The sequence below is a fragment of the Bos mutus genome, chromosome 10 (genome assembly GCF_027580195.1).
Source record: "Bos mutus isolate GX-2022 chromosome 10, NWIPB_WYAK_1.1, whole genome shotgun sequence".
Classification (NCBI taxonomy): domain Eukaryota; kingdom Metazoa; phylum Chordata; class Mammalia; order Artiodactyla; family Bovidae; genus Bos; species Bos mutus.
In genome coordinates, this window is record NC_091626.1 from 32,152,314 (window position 1) to 32,166,570 (window position 14,257).

The window sequence follows — 14,257 nt, forward strand, 5'->3', positions numbered from 1 at the left end:
GCTTTCCTCCACTGTCTAGAAGCCTCTTACTACTGGGAAGACAAGGGTTCAGTCTAATTCTCACTTCTTTCACAGGCCAGCCATTTTTTCTTCTCTGGAGAAGGGTTTTTAGGATTTTCATCTTTAATGTTTTTGAGATTTCACCTGGTATGTCCAGGAGTGGCTCACTCATCGTGAGGAGTACTTTGAGGCCCTTCATTTAAGACCCCAAGAATTCCTGGACTGCTTCCGCTTCCTTCTCTCATCTACTTTCTAGGACATTTACTCACTCCTGCCTGCCGTCCATTCAGAGTATACAGACCTTCAGCTGCTCCTGCCCTCCAGTGTGCCATCAGCTCCAAGCCCAGAGTCTCCTGGGGCTCCAAAGAGGTCTAACCTTCACTGGGGTCCCTCCACAATTCATCAGATGGTGCCTCTCCCCTTAATGCTGCTAATTTGTGATGAACCCTGCTCTTCTTCCAAAAATGTAAGGAAATATAAATATTTCACTTACTGGGTACTGCCAATGCTCACTACTACGGCCTCTCCTCTCACTGATGTCTGGGAAGGAATCTTAAATTATGAAATCTGCATTTTCATAGCTTTAGATGGAATCCGATAATTCATAAATATGCCTCATAAGGAAAAAGCAAAACTTCTGCCAGTAATGACTTACCTGTTTAGAAGAGCCCATTCACCTGCTCAGTTTCAGGGTCCAAATCAATATCATAGAAACAGGGCCGAGTAGGGAGTCCAGGCATGGTGCTCATCTAGGAGATGTGAAATAGCATTAAAAACAAACTAAACCGGGTCTTTTCCTTCATGCTCCTTTCAGTTAGAAAGCCCAAGACACAATATTATTTTACAGTTATCCATAAAGCGGTACTCTTCGTGTTACAAATTAAAAACCAAGTCACTGATTCTGTTCTGATCTCAAGAGAAAACCCTCAAGTCCTCCAGCAAACCAGTCGCCAGTCTTCCCTCTGGGCTCCCACACAGACAGCTGCAACAGGAGGCTGAGGGGGAGTTTGCACCTTCGCCCCACAATGGCAAGTGCTGGGAGGCTAAGCCAGTTATTCACCCCCTTGGTTCTCACACTGAAACACCAAAAGGAGGTGCAGGCTTGTCTGCTATTTAATTTTGTTTTAAAGAGTCTTGAGATGATACTGGTATTATATATTTGTTTCAGTAACAAAAGATTAGCAATCAGTATCCTTTAATTTGGGCCATGACATTGCTGGACACAATCTAGATGGTTTTACAATCACTGTTACTACTAGTCCAATCTGGCTTTCTAAAACTGAACTTGCAATGCTTATGGATTTTATTTATACTTGTTTCTTCTGAAGAGTTGGCTTTGACAAATACCTACTTAGATATAAATTTGTAAAGTCTTGTCAGTGAAAACTCAGTATATTTTAACCTGGAACAACATCCTTTATAAAGAATACATACATACAAGTTTCAAATCAGATCCAGACAGGAGGCGAGACTAAATGGAACTTCTACAACTTTACTATAAAAGTGTCATAGAAAAGGATGAGTCACCTTCCATAACACAAAATACATATACTTTAGAAAACCTGATTCTGACATCTGAGTGTCAGTCAACACTCCTGAGAACACACTATATGGAGCTCATGTTGGTCTCTAGTCTCAAATTCTGTAAGAGAAGCAAGTGCTGAGTGTGGGGACGAGGAAGAAAAAGGGAGCCTGAAGATGACATTATAAAGATAAAGGACAGGTGCCCACTGATGTAGACACGCATGTGCAAGTTGGCAGAAAATTCTGAAGATGTTCCCCCAAATAGTAATTAGCAGGATTTTCAGTACTTTTATTCTTTTCCAAGTAGGACTTTTTCCCCTTAGACATTGGTCATATTGATAATCAGAAAACAGTTTTAAATAAGATTATATATATACATATAGGAACTTAGATTAAAAAAAAACCTCCAAAAAGAAACCACCACCCCGTGAATTAGTACATAAAACGCTCAAATCCTCTAAGCCTCATTCAGGCCCCAACAGCAATTAGGAAGCAGGAAGAACAGTCATCATCAAGCCATCTAGATTTGTGTGGAAACGTGTTGGTCCAAGCGGGCTTCTAATGTGAGTTTGTCTAGATGAGACTGCCGTGGAGCTGGGCAGGCTGTGCTCCTTTCCGAACTGCAGGCCTAAAACTTCCAGTTTCGCTTTTGTCTCCACAGCCACCCTTCTGCATGCACACATCAGAAGTGACAACACTGTTCTGCTTCTTCAGCTGCCAGCTGCTGACAGTTTCTCCAGAATCAATGTATGTTCTACAATATCCAAGGTGCTGGATAAATGGTTTAGAGTTCTTATTAAAAGGGGATTTTGACAAACCCTGAGCATTGATGAATGCTGTCACCAGAGCGAGACCTCTGGCCTCTGGAGGGGCTGAGGGACACTGGCTTGCAGGCCCGTCTGGCCACCACTGTGACGTGGTGACGCTGCCCCAGAGCACTGCGAGGAGCAGGGCTCACACCTCTTGTTGTTGTTTGGTCGCTCAGTCATGTCCGACTCTTTGTGACCCTTTGGACTAGCCTGACAGGCTCCTTTGCCCATGGAATTTCCCAGGCAAGAATACTGGAGTGGGTTGCCATTTCCTTCTCCAGGGCATCTTCCCAATCCAGGGATCCAACCAGTGTCTCCTGCTTGGCAGGCAGATTCTTTACCACTGAGACACCTGAACTATCCTGAGGCCCAAACCAGCAGAGCTGAAAATGAATTTGGCTTTAACCTTCTGTACTTCCGACTGTAATATTGCCTCCTACTGCCTTCTTACTAAACTGAAAGAAGCTCCAAAAGGAGATGTATTGATTTCTTTATTTGTGTACTGGCTTAGTTCACTATTTCAATCCTGTTATTTCAGGTAAGAAAAAGCTGCAGATATACTGGTTGGCCAAAAAGTTCATTTGGGTTTTTCTGTACATCTCAAGCGAATTTTCTGGCCAACCAAATAGGCTACTGGGCAGATCTGTGGGGGAGACCTGGGCACAGGATCAATGCAGACTTTGGGACAGAGTCCAAACTAACTAACAAAGTCAGTCCAAATCATGCCCGTAACCTCTCCTCTACTTCCCAATTAGCAATTTTCCTCCTAAAACATGTATGAAACCTGTAAGACAAGGAAGGATTTGAAAATTAATTCATCTCAAAGCGTAAATAATCAGCCATAGAAAGGAACGCATTTGAGTCAGTTCTAATGAGGTGGATGAACCTAGAACCTATTATACAGAGTGAAGTGAGTCAGAAAGAGAAAGATAAATATTGTTTCTAATGTACATATACAGAATCTAGAAAAATGGTTCTGAAGAATTTATTTACAGGGCAGCAGTGGAGAAACAGACACAGAGAACAGACTTAAGGACATGGGAGAGAGGAGGAGAGGGTTAGATGTAAGCAAAGAGCAACATGGAAACTTACATTACCATATGTAAAATAGATAGCCAGTGGAAATTTGCTATATGGCTCAGGAAACTCAAACAGGGGCTCTGTATCAACCTAGAAGGGTGGGATGGGGAGGGAGATGGGAGGAAGGTTCAAAAGGGAGGGGGTATATGCATACCTATGGCTGATTCATGTTGAGGTTTCACAGAAAACAACAAAATTCTGTAAAGCAATTACCCTTCAATAAAAAAAATTAATTAAAAAAAGAAGAAAAAAGCATAAATAAGCCGCCTTATCTTTCTTATCTATAGGCTTCATTTACACTTTAAGGGGCAAATTCTTTACTCAAGAATGGTTAATTCCCTGAATTTCAGGCATAAGCTCCAGGCCTATTGATAAGACCCAGGAGGTGCAGAGCCTCAAACAGGCTATTGGGAGGACTAAGTTAGTCTGTAAAAGGTGCCCAATAAAAGTCAGCTGTGATTATATACAACAGTACTGTACATAGCCTATGAATTAGGCCCATCCGGGATTCAGACAAGGTCACACTGCCACCGGGAAACAATTATTATTCAGTACAAGCAGTCATGGCATCATCCTTGAACTGAGACCAAGATGGTCCACGGCTAGACAATTTATCGTAATGGGTCCGACTCCAGCTTCCTCCTTAGCAATGAACTCTGCTAATTAGGCATTTATGTAATGTTTACAGTAATCGATTTAAGAAGCACTGATGAACAAGCGGTCCTCTCCGCTTGCAGCACTCACTCACCGTTCCCACCAGAGGGTACAGAAAGCCGGCCCCAACGCTGGCGCGGATGTCGCGAATGGGCAGGACGAAGCCAGTGGGCACACCTTTTAGCTCTGGGTTGTGAGACAAGGACAAGTGTGTCTTGGCCATGCAGATGGGCAGATTCCCAAAGCCCTGGGCAAAGATGGGAACAGAAGTGGGAGAAGTGAAAAGCTGGCAATGCAACGCAGAACATCTGGGCACTGTGCTTATGCAGTTTACCTGAAACACCCAACTCCCTTTATGTCCATGTCTGTGTCACCACTCTCCTCCAGCTTAGTCATTATAAATTAAAAAAAAAATCCTTCTTGGGCAAAGGAGTGGAGCCCGCACAACTATATCCCACAAATGAACATTTCACTTTCATTTATATAACCGATTAAAATGATAGTCTGGAGCAGAAGTGAAAATATCACTCAAGGCAGGCTCTCAGTGCTTTAGTAAGACATTTCATGTTTCCTCATGACTTTTCTACACTCACATACCACCTCAGGGAAGATAAAGAACTTGGGACTGGACCACCTAATCCATGCTCAGTATTTAAGAGGGGAGACGGCTGCCGCCCAGAGGAGGACAGCAGTGCCTGGCGGGGCTGGGACAACGCGGGCATTCTGCCTCCAAGACTTGATATTTAAAAAGAGCTGAAAGAACACACCTACCTGCTTTGTGTAGACCTCCGCTTTGTGTTGGGCTTCAGGGAGCAATTCGATGTCGTCAGCTCCATAGATCTTCTGCGCAATAATTCTGATTTTGTCCTCAACTGGGAGCTAATGAGAGAGAGAGGGGAGGGCATGACTAGATACCTGTGAGGACATGAACCTTTACTTACAGTGGTATTCCGGGTCAGAGTCCCTGAAACGGCCACAGGTGTTTATACATATACAAGAATGGGCAAATAGTTCAAAGTTTACTGGATTAGAAACGTTTTTTTACTACAAGGTCCCAGATCTTATAAGCCGAAACTGTCCCACAGGTGTCAAGTTACTGTATGTGTGTGTGCATGTGTAAGATTTTACTAGGTACATCATAAACAATATTGCTCAAGAGTAACTGTTTCTTCGTAAACAAAAATAATGCTCTAATACTGACCATCAGTCTCCCATCAAAGCAGACTTGGGATACTGTTTATGAATTAAGACAACTGATACCCATTCACAGAACCCCCAGTGTGTACAGATGCTCCCTTTAACACAAAGGACTGTCAACTGCTGTTACTTTGGAAATAGTTATAAAAACAAAATCATCCCCATATTTAAACAACAATCTAATGACTTATACGATCAACATACAACAAGGATGGTGGGAAAGGATATGTTTTTCATGGCACTTATGTAGTGGATAGAGGCCAGGGGTCCAACCAGTGACCTCCAGGTCTAATGAGGAAGCCCAGAGCTGCTTCCTCCAGGGCAAAAACCTTCAGAAGTGGCGTCTGGCCTCTGAAATACTCTTGCAGCCCAGCTCAAGTCACTAAAATTCAAGAGCAAACAGCACAAGGAGAAACTGCCCAAAGGAAATGGGAAAGACAGCCACTCTCACAGGTAACCTGGGTGAGCAAATCACTTAAATTAGGCAGTATGTGACTCCATGCCCCCTAGCAACTAAGGCTAACATTGGGCGAGTTTTGCTTTCTGAAAAGAATAATTACGAAAAGAATTACCTACGAAAACAAGTATTTCCTTTTCAACTAAACTGTGATCATTTATGAGGGGGCTTTGTATAATGGACATGAATAAAGTGAAGCTATTCAATTGTGGCTTTATAAAGATTCAATAGAGATTACTTTCATAGCCTCTTATAACTGGAGCTCTATAAATGCCAAGGCACATTCAGAACTCCTGAAGCAAAAGTACTTTCGTTGAGGAGTGATTTAAGACCAACAGATGCTGAATACGACAAAATGCGACAGCTTCCCGTCTGTCAGATACAAGTTCCAAGTAGAAACGGGTTATGAAGTCCTCATTATCCCACTTCTTCCAGGCCTCCTTCTCACCTCCAAGGACTGGGGTTCCTCACTCAGGCATCGTGGATGCGGGCTTAGAGAAGGTGTCTATAAATGTTCTGTATTTGTGTGCAAATTTCTGTGTATGGCATTTCCCCCAAAGACGTTTGGTTGAACAGGTTTTCAAACCAGTCTATAAAACTAAAGCTCAACAGGAAAATGTCCATTGTCAATAGAATGTTAATTAACTGTAATTAAGATATAAGCAGATTAGGTCTGCGAGGGACAAAGAAAACAAGAGACTGTTAAAATTCATGAGCAATAGGGTTTGCTTCCTTCTACCTTTTTATGGCTATTTTTGAAAGTCTATGGCCTAGATAACACAAGCAGAACCAGCTGCAGTGTCCATGCCATGCTCCTAACGAAGCTGGCAGTTGTTGCTGTGGGCGGACTGCTTAATGTCCAATCGCCTTCTGAAGTATATGGACAGAGAACTGACAGCAAAGCACAACCCTATAATAAGAACCACCACTTTGTGAACTACCTTTATTGTACCCCAGAATAAGCAGTGCTTCTGCCTACGCCAGACGTATCATAATTTACTCAGTGACAGAAAGGACGCTGAAGCCTGCCAAGGTACTCTGGTTTCGCGCCTGAGTGCTTCTCTGAACCCCAGGCACCCCGTACCAGGAAAGGTGTGCAGAACCACACTGCTTTCCCCTATGCTGGGAAGCAGTCAGACGACACTTCTCAGCTTGATGTAGCCCAGTGCCAGTTTGCAGTAACATGGCTGGTGCCCTGCTTTAAAGGCTGTGGTTCTCTATGTAAGCCTTTCTCCTGCCAGAAAAGGGGCTGTACTGTGAGCCTTTTCCAAAGTTAGGACGTGAGCCAACCTCCTGGGGTGTTCTTGTCTGGATGCCCTCCTCGGTCAGAAAGCAGCAATGCACATTGTTAAGAAAGCTGTCTGCAGTTGGGCGTCCAGGCTGTGGTCATGTAACTCACCTCCATGAGACGCAAACCCACAGGCTGAAGCTGCTAAACATGGCTCTGAACAGAAGCCTAAACAGAAACTTCGTTGTGCTTTTTTGGTTTATTGTTTTTGCATACAGCAGATAACCCACCTTGAGGTCATAGAGAAGCTGGAAGCTGCTGGGGGCTGCAGCTGCCCTCTGGACGGCCTCAGCCAGCGCCAGGGCGCCCTTGCCCCCTTCTGCCCAGTGAGTGCACTTCACGGCGTCAAAAGCACCATGTTCTTTGGCGAGGCGGCTGACGAGGTCCAGCTCGGCCTCCGTATCTGTCCTATAAAGGCAGAACTTCAGGTTAAAGCACTGAGGATGGGGGAGAGGACAGAATTTGTCATGTTTTTGCCATAAAAATCCACGTGCATTACCCACTGATAAACAGACATGAACAGTAACACTGCTTGGGTTTGAACCCTGACACCACAATTTACCAGCTGGATGACTTGCAATGTCTTGGTGTCCATGTGGGTAGAATGGGCATAATCACTGCATTTCATGGGATGTCATGAGGCTTAGATGGCAAACACACGCAAGGTACTTAGAACATTCCAGGCACATCATAAGGAATCAATAAATACTAGCTTCTCAAAATTTTTGTTTCCTATTTTGCTGTGGCTAGACCATCAGAACAAGATCAAAACCAGCATGAGAATAACTAAACAACCCATGCAAGTTCTCTTACAGGAACATTTCCAGGTCACTATGCTTAACAAACTGTCAAAACACTCTCCTACCACACCTGGAGAAATAATGGAACTGTAGGCCCATGACCTTATCTTAGCACAAAAGGCCTTTAGAGACCAGAAAGAACATTTAAGTTCTGGCCTGTGTGTTACCCACTTCACCTGGTGAGGATGGGCACCCACAGGAGCCAAATCTGACTCCGCATGCTCAGCAGGGAGGGTGACAAGTCCCCTGTGACATATGCAGCTCCTGTCATATGGCAGGCTCTCATCAACAGCTCCCAAAGCGAACGCTTGATAACTGACAGCAGCAACTGAAGAAAAGAACAAAGCTAAGAGCTGGGCTGCACATCCGCTCCAGGAGACGTCTGCTGGCCATTTCCCACAGTCTCCCTCAACTCTTTGTTTTATTAATTTATTTTTTAATTGAAGGATAATTGCTTTACAGAATTTTGTTGTGTTCTGTCAAATCCTGCCTCAACTCACACCCCATACGTACTTGAAGGCGTTCACGGCCACTACCACTGGCACGCCAAACATCCTGGCATTTTCAATTTGCTTCTTCAAGTTACTGAAGCCTTTTCCAACCAGCTCCAGGTCCTGCAGAAACAACAGAGGGAGGTCTGGAAGGTTAGAGAGCAGAAGTTAAAACAGCTGCAGGTTCTTCTTAAAAGAGAAACTGTCTCCTTGAGCCAGCAGCCACTTGCTGTCAGGACAAGCCAACAGAGCGCAGGGGCGGTGATGCGTTCCCCAGGCCGCTCCAAGTGACCTGTGACCCTGGAGCAAGCTGTGCTCGTGGCCTGGCTGCCCTGAAAGCTGAGATCTGCCTGCGCATCTGCCTCACCATGCCATATCTCGAGCTTATTTGCTGTTTGAAGGGACTCAGATGCCCTTAAATTATATTTGCAACCCGTTTTATAATAGACTGTACGTAGTCCTATGGCACAACGGCACACACTGGCTGTTCGGGATGGCACAGACGCTGCCATCAGAAGGCAGGGCCTGGCATACGGTGCACAAAAAAGCCGAAGTGTCAGTCACTCAGTTGTGTCCAACTTTTTGCAACCCCATGGACTACAGCCCCCCCAGGCTCCTCTGTCTAAGGGATTTCTTAGGCAAGAATACTGGAGTGGGTTGCCATTTTCTCCTCCAGGGGATCTTCCCAACCCAGGGATCGAACCTGGGTCTCCCATACTGCAGGCAGATTCTTTACCGTCTGAGCCACCAGGGAAGCCCTGTGCATGGCATTTGTCAGAAAATGTGGTGTCATCAGGAATGCTTCAAAAGGTTTAAATGAACTCAACCATAATAAGCCTTGTATCAGAAATAAGATAAATACCATCTTTAAGAACCAAATACTATGAAATTGAAAGGAAAGTAATTAAGGAAGCATTTTAAAATATGCTTCCTGGAGCACTGCCTGCAGCATGAGAAGACTGCAAACAACACAAACCTCCTCCAATAGGGGACTGAGTCAGTGAATTATGATATACACACTCAATAAATATGTATCATGCACATGTCATGAAAAGTGAGATAATCTGTATTAGCACAGAACCTCTCAAAGATGTACTAAAACTGTGAAACTATGAATAGCTTAATTAATGCTATTTTTGGACAAATAAAAAAATACATGTGCATATGAAGGAAATTTTAAATGTTGAGAGATATATACACTAAACAGGGGACTCATATCATATATATTATAATCTTAATTTTTTTATAAAGTGTATGTTATTATATAAGCTTAAAATACATTAAGTATTTTAACAATGAAAGTATCATGGTCTCATATACAAATATGTACCTAAGACCATGGGTAAAACCCAGCAGTAATAGTGCTTGGTTTATGGACTCCATAAAACCATGGGAGAAAGGGTAAGATACAAGCCCAAAACAACCGAGATCATTATAAACATGATTTATGTTTTTTTTCCCTTTAATCACTGAAAACTGAGATTAGAATTTAGTTGACATTCTAAAGAGCACAGCTAATTCTTTACCTCTAGTCACATGAAAACCAATTAATATGTAAGACTGATTGAGAACAGTTTTAAATAAGGCGAATTTCTTAAATGAAGACACCAGCTGGGCCAGTGAGGGGCAGTCACTCTAATTAGACACAGGAAAGGCTGCGGGGTGGCAGGAGGGCCAGAACTGTGAATTCCCCTCCTACGCGTGAATCACACAAATGACCATAAAAGGCAAATCATAACTCAGAAGACAGGCAGGCTGAAGGCACCAGCAATGCTTTGCTAGCTGCTTTTGAATTACTTCATTTGGGGGCTGAAAAGTGACCCTGCACTGTCTGACAATTTAAAAGCCTCCAAAAAAGGCAGAGAACTTGAATCAACGGTGATAGCCGCTGACCTTACCGTCTCACATGGTGCCCGCACCTCTCTCAAGACCACCCCAAACTGGCGCCAGAGATGCTTCTCGATGGTAAATGATACGAACATGAGAAGCTCTACACTCACAATTCTTTGAGCTCCTGCTTACTGCTATAAACCATATCAGTTTATGAAAACCTTGCTTAGAAAAATAACCAGGGTGCTGATCCCATCTTGGCCCTTGACTATGAATTTAAATCTGCAGAGAAAAAAGCATTTGAGAAAATCCCCCTACTTGCCTCTGATTTGAATGGCATTTACAAATCAACCGGTCAATGCAGGGAAGACAAGGAAACTTCCACTAGATTAGTGCATGGTTCCTTATTTCTTTGTAGTGGGGGGTATCCTACAAATCATAGCTTCCCTCTTTAGCAACAACCCTGGCCTCTACGCTCTGAATGCCAGTAGCACTCCCCACCTCCAGTTGTAACAATCAAAAATAAATGTCTCTAGACATTCCCAAATATCCTAGGATGGGGGAACTGCTTCTGGTTGAGAATCAACCACTGGTCTAGGGGAGTGGTTTTACCGGTAGCCTATGTAGGCAACTGTTTTATGAGGCATTTCTTCCCTGTTTCATTTAGTCCAGTTGTTCAGCACACTACGGGCCCCTTGCTCCCAGGAACAGCCCTGGGTCATATGACAACCCATTCATTTCCAGATATGCCAGGCTGAGAAATGCTGACTTGGAATGTGGTGCATCCTAGGGCAAGCAATGAGAAGTGACTGAAGTTACCTCCTCTATGTAGGCCTTGGGAAGCGGAAGTCCAGCAGTAACCTGGAAGATAAAGCAGCAAAATCAGAGGCATTTTTACTTACAGTAAAATTTTAGCTTCTAACAGTGCTTTGCCATCTGTTCAAAGCCAGAAACTGCATCCTTGGGGCAGGGGGCTGGGGGGTGGGGTGGAGGATATACAGCAGTAGAAAGCTGTTTCCTGCCTTAAGGATTTAGAGCAAATGACCAAAACTACGGCACAGAACAAAAGTCACTGCTGTGAGCAGGGTGGGAGACCTTCATGAACTGAATTAAAGAGAGAAGGGACGAATCTATGAAGGCGGGTGGGGGAAGCAATGTGTTTCCCTGCGAAGCACACAGCAGCGGGGGTGGAAGTAGGGCTGAGTATAGGGAAAAAGGCAGCTGTCAGCCCTGCAAGAGCCACCCTGAGACGTCCGCTGTGGAGTCTGAGATGCGCCCAGCAATGTATTCATGAGCCGGTCCACCAAGCCAGCCCACACCTTGTGGAGCTGAAATGGTGCGTGGGGGCTGAACTGGGGCACGTGAGCAGTACAAACAAGAGGGAAACAACACACAAAGATTTTCTTCCTCTACGGTTACAGAGGTACCTGGTGGGGCCTACTGTAAGCACAGGGAAGTGCGTGAGGGTGCAGGCGCCGGTCCCAGGGACCCGGCTGGGCAACGGACTAAGAACCCTTCCGAGTGCTCTGCTCCCTTTCCTCAGAGACACCACGGTGCTCCACCTCCAAAAGGGGCCTCAGAGAAGTGGGGCAGGAAGCTGGGACCTGATCCCACTCTCTGGGCCTCACATGGCTCCAGGAGGTACAGGAGCAGCGGGCCAGCCTCCCAACAGAGCTGTGTGAAAAGCTCTCCTCTCAGTGCGGCCAGGTGACACGCTCACGTGATTCCTCAGACCATGAGATCAGGAGGAAGGGAGGCACAAGGGCGTGAGGATGAGTGAGAGGATGGAGGAGGAGAAACGCTGGTTATGATAAGGAAGAGAAAGGGAGTCCATCCTGCAGCCCAGCAGAAAGGGACGTCCTGGGTTAGGAGGGCCACAGGACGAGGAGGACCAGAGAGGTGTGCTGGGCTGTGGCGGCGGTGGTTCTCCCCTTAGTGGGGACCTAAACCTTTCCTGAGGTCCAAGAGGTCAGGACTACTTCCATAACCCTAAGATATTATGGCTCTTTTCACTCTCATTCCCTCAGGAAGTCTACAATGGATTTGCCCACAGATTATGTGACATCACAACAGATCAAATGCTGAAGATGAGAATCCAGCAGTCTTTGATTAAGCCAGACACTGAAGAGATCTGAAAAACATACAATGCCCAAATGTTGTTTTGGAAAATAGTCACTTAAAAAAACTGTTTATATAAGCATTTAATTATGTTAATATTTATGTTAAAATTTAATTCCTACTTTGGTAAATATCAGTATACACAACTCACCTAAACAAAAGTTCTTTTAGGCCTTTAATAATTTTAAGTGTGTCAGGAAGGTCTGAGGCCAACATTCTTGAGAACTGCTCTATCAGGAAAAGCCCTGATCACTACACTAAGAAACAGTGATTTTCTTCTGCAGATGAGGGAGGTCTGACTGCTCAAGCTACAAGACTAGCTCCCAGAGGATAGGAATTTAATACTTCATCAACTAATTCCTGAAAGAGAGCCGTATCTTCACATGTACATGCTGAAGAAAAGGTTACAACAGTGACAGTGTTCGTCACTCAGTCGTGTCCGACTCTTTGCCGCCGCAGACTGTAGCCCACCAGGCTCCTCTGTCCATGGGATTCTCCAGGCAAGAATACTGGAATGGGCTGCCATTCCCTTCTCCAGGGGATCTTCCCGATCCAGGGATCAAACTGGGTCTCCTGTATTACAGGTGGATTCTTTACCGTCTGAGCCACTTGGGAAACCCAACAATAGAGCAAAAAGTACAATTTCTAAGCAGTGTGAAGAGAGGAAAACACAGTTTCAGGATAGAGCTGAAGGAAAACCGTGATCACCTGTTTCCCCCATCACTGGAGGCAGTCCCAGCATACCTACCCCTCTTCTCTTCCTCTCCCCAGCCCAGGCTGTTATCAGTCCTGCCTGGCACGCTGACCTCTATCTCAAGCTAAATGGGTTGGCTGGCTGGCTGCCAGCAGCACCATTAGAGGGAATGGGACTCAGATGTAAAAAGAACAGTCCGAACAGAAAGGAGTTTTTCGGTAAATATAGCCAAGCACATGTCCTTGGAGGGATTTGGATATCATCAGGTGTTTTCCTCAGAAAGGTAGGCCACGAGGCCAAACTTGGCCCTCTCCAAGAGCTGGGACAACCTGTGAGTGATGAGACGGCCAGCACAAGAGCCATGTGGACGTGCCCTGCTTTGGTACCCTAATAATCTTAAGGATAAGAGCAGCTAAATGAAGAAACAGGCAGGAGTCATCAGCTTCCTTTTAGCCTTCAGAACATGTCTGAGAATCAGACCCTTCCAATCCCTGATTCTACCGTGGGGCCACCTCCGTGCATTTTCAGAGCCCTGACAGTGGCGACAAGCACCACCACGTGCGGGCGGAGACCAGAATACCGGCATTTGATGTTAAAGAACTTTTCCATTCCAATGTCTGCTCCGAATCCTGCTTCAGTCACTGTAAGGACAAAAGCAACTGTAAAAATGCTACCCCAACTCCCTTGATGCTGAAAGAAAAATGGTCTATCACTGATTTTGCAAAAGTACTTGCCTACAAACCCTTCGGGACCGACAAGCTTGAGTGCAATCCTGTCTGCAATGATGGAGGAATTCCCGTGTGCGATGTTGGCAAACGGCCCAGCGTGAACAAACACTGGAGTGCCCTGTGGAAAGCAAGACATCGTGAGCAAAGCTGCCAATCCTGCTTCAAAAGGGACCATTCGGTCAAGGGGAACCAAAATTAGTTGGCATCCAAAAGAAAAAGGGCAAGTATGAAGCCACCTCTTTTATATTTCAGTGCAGTCCCAGTCATAACTGTGAGAAGAATGGGAATAGAGAGATGATCAGGAAAAGAAGTGTCTCCCTAAGGACACTGTGCTTTCCAACCAGTCCAGGACGGCAGGAGTCACTCTGCTCACCTCTAACGTCTGCATGAGATTGGGCTTGATGGCGTCCTTCATAAGGACCGTCAATGCTCCACTCACTCCCTACAAAACAAAAGCACAAACGGTTAATTCCCACCAGGAAAAAACCCTCCCTTTTGAAGCCAAAATTCAACATTCTTAGGTTTTCCATTTTTGGCCATCTTGGACTAATGAATATTTTTACCTAAACTAGACCAGTCATTCATGT

At 45.0% G+C, this 14,257-nt stretch overlaps 1 protein-coding gene across 2 annotated transcripts in view; it reads right to left on the bottom strand.

Annotated features, from left to right (window-relative positions):
• The window catches only part of MTHFD1 (methylenetetrahydrofolate dehydrogenase, cyclohydrolase and formyltetrahydrofolate synthetase 1), a 60,626-nt gene that overhangs the window by 972 nt on the left and 45,397 nt on the right, over positions 1-14,257 (bottom strand). For both annotated transcript variants that reach the window (XM_005898251.2, XM_070377725.1), the window contains exons 19-27: positions 14,044-14,112; positions 13,677-13,788; positions 13,444-13,583; positions 10,950-10,991; positions 8,323-8,423; positions 7,240-7,417; positions 4,839-4,946; positions 4,162-4,314; positions 656-749 (exon numbers count right to left, since the gene is read on the bottom strand). In XM_005898251.2, coding sequence (XP_005898313.2) covers positions 660-749; positions 4,162-4,314; positions 4,839-4,946; positions 7,240-7,417; positions 8,323-8,423; positions 10,950-10,991; positions 13,444-13,583; positions 13,677-13,788; positions 14,044-14,112 — 993 coding nt within the window. In that variant the 3' untranslated portion in view covers positions 656-659. The remainder of the gene's footprint in view (positions 1-655; positions 750-4,161; positions 4,315-4,838; positions 4,947-7,239; positions 7,418-8,322; positions 8,424-10,949; positions 10,992-13,443; positions 13,584-13,676; positions 13,789-14,043; positions 14,113-14,257) is intronic.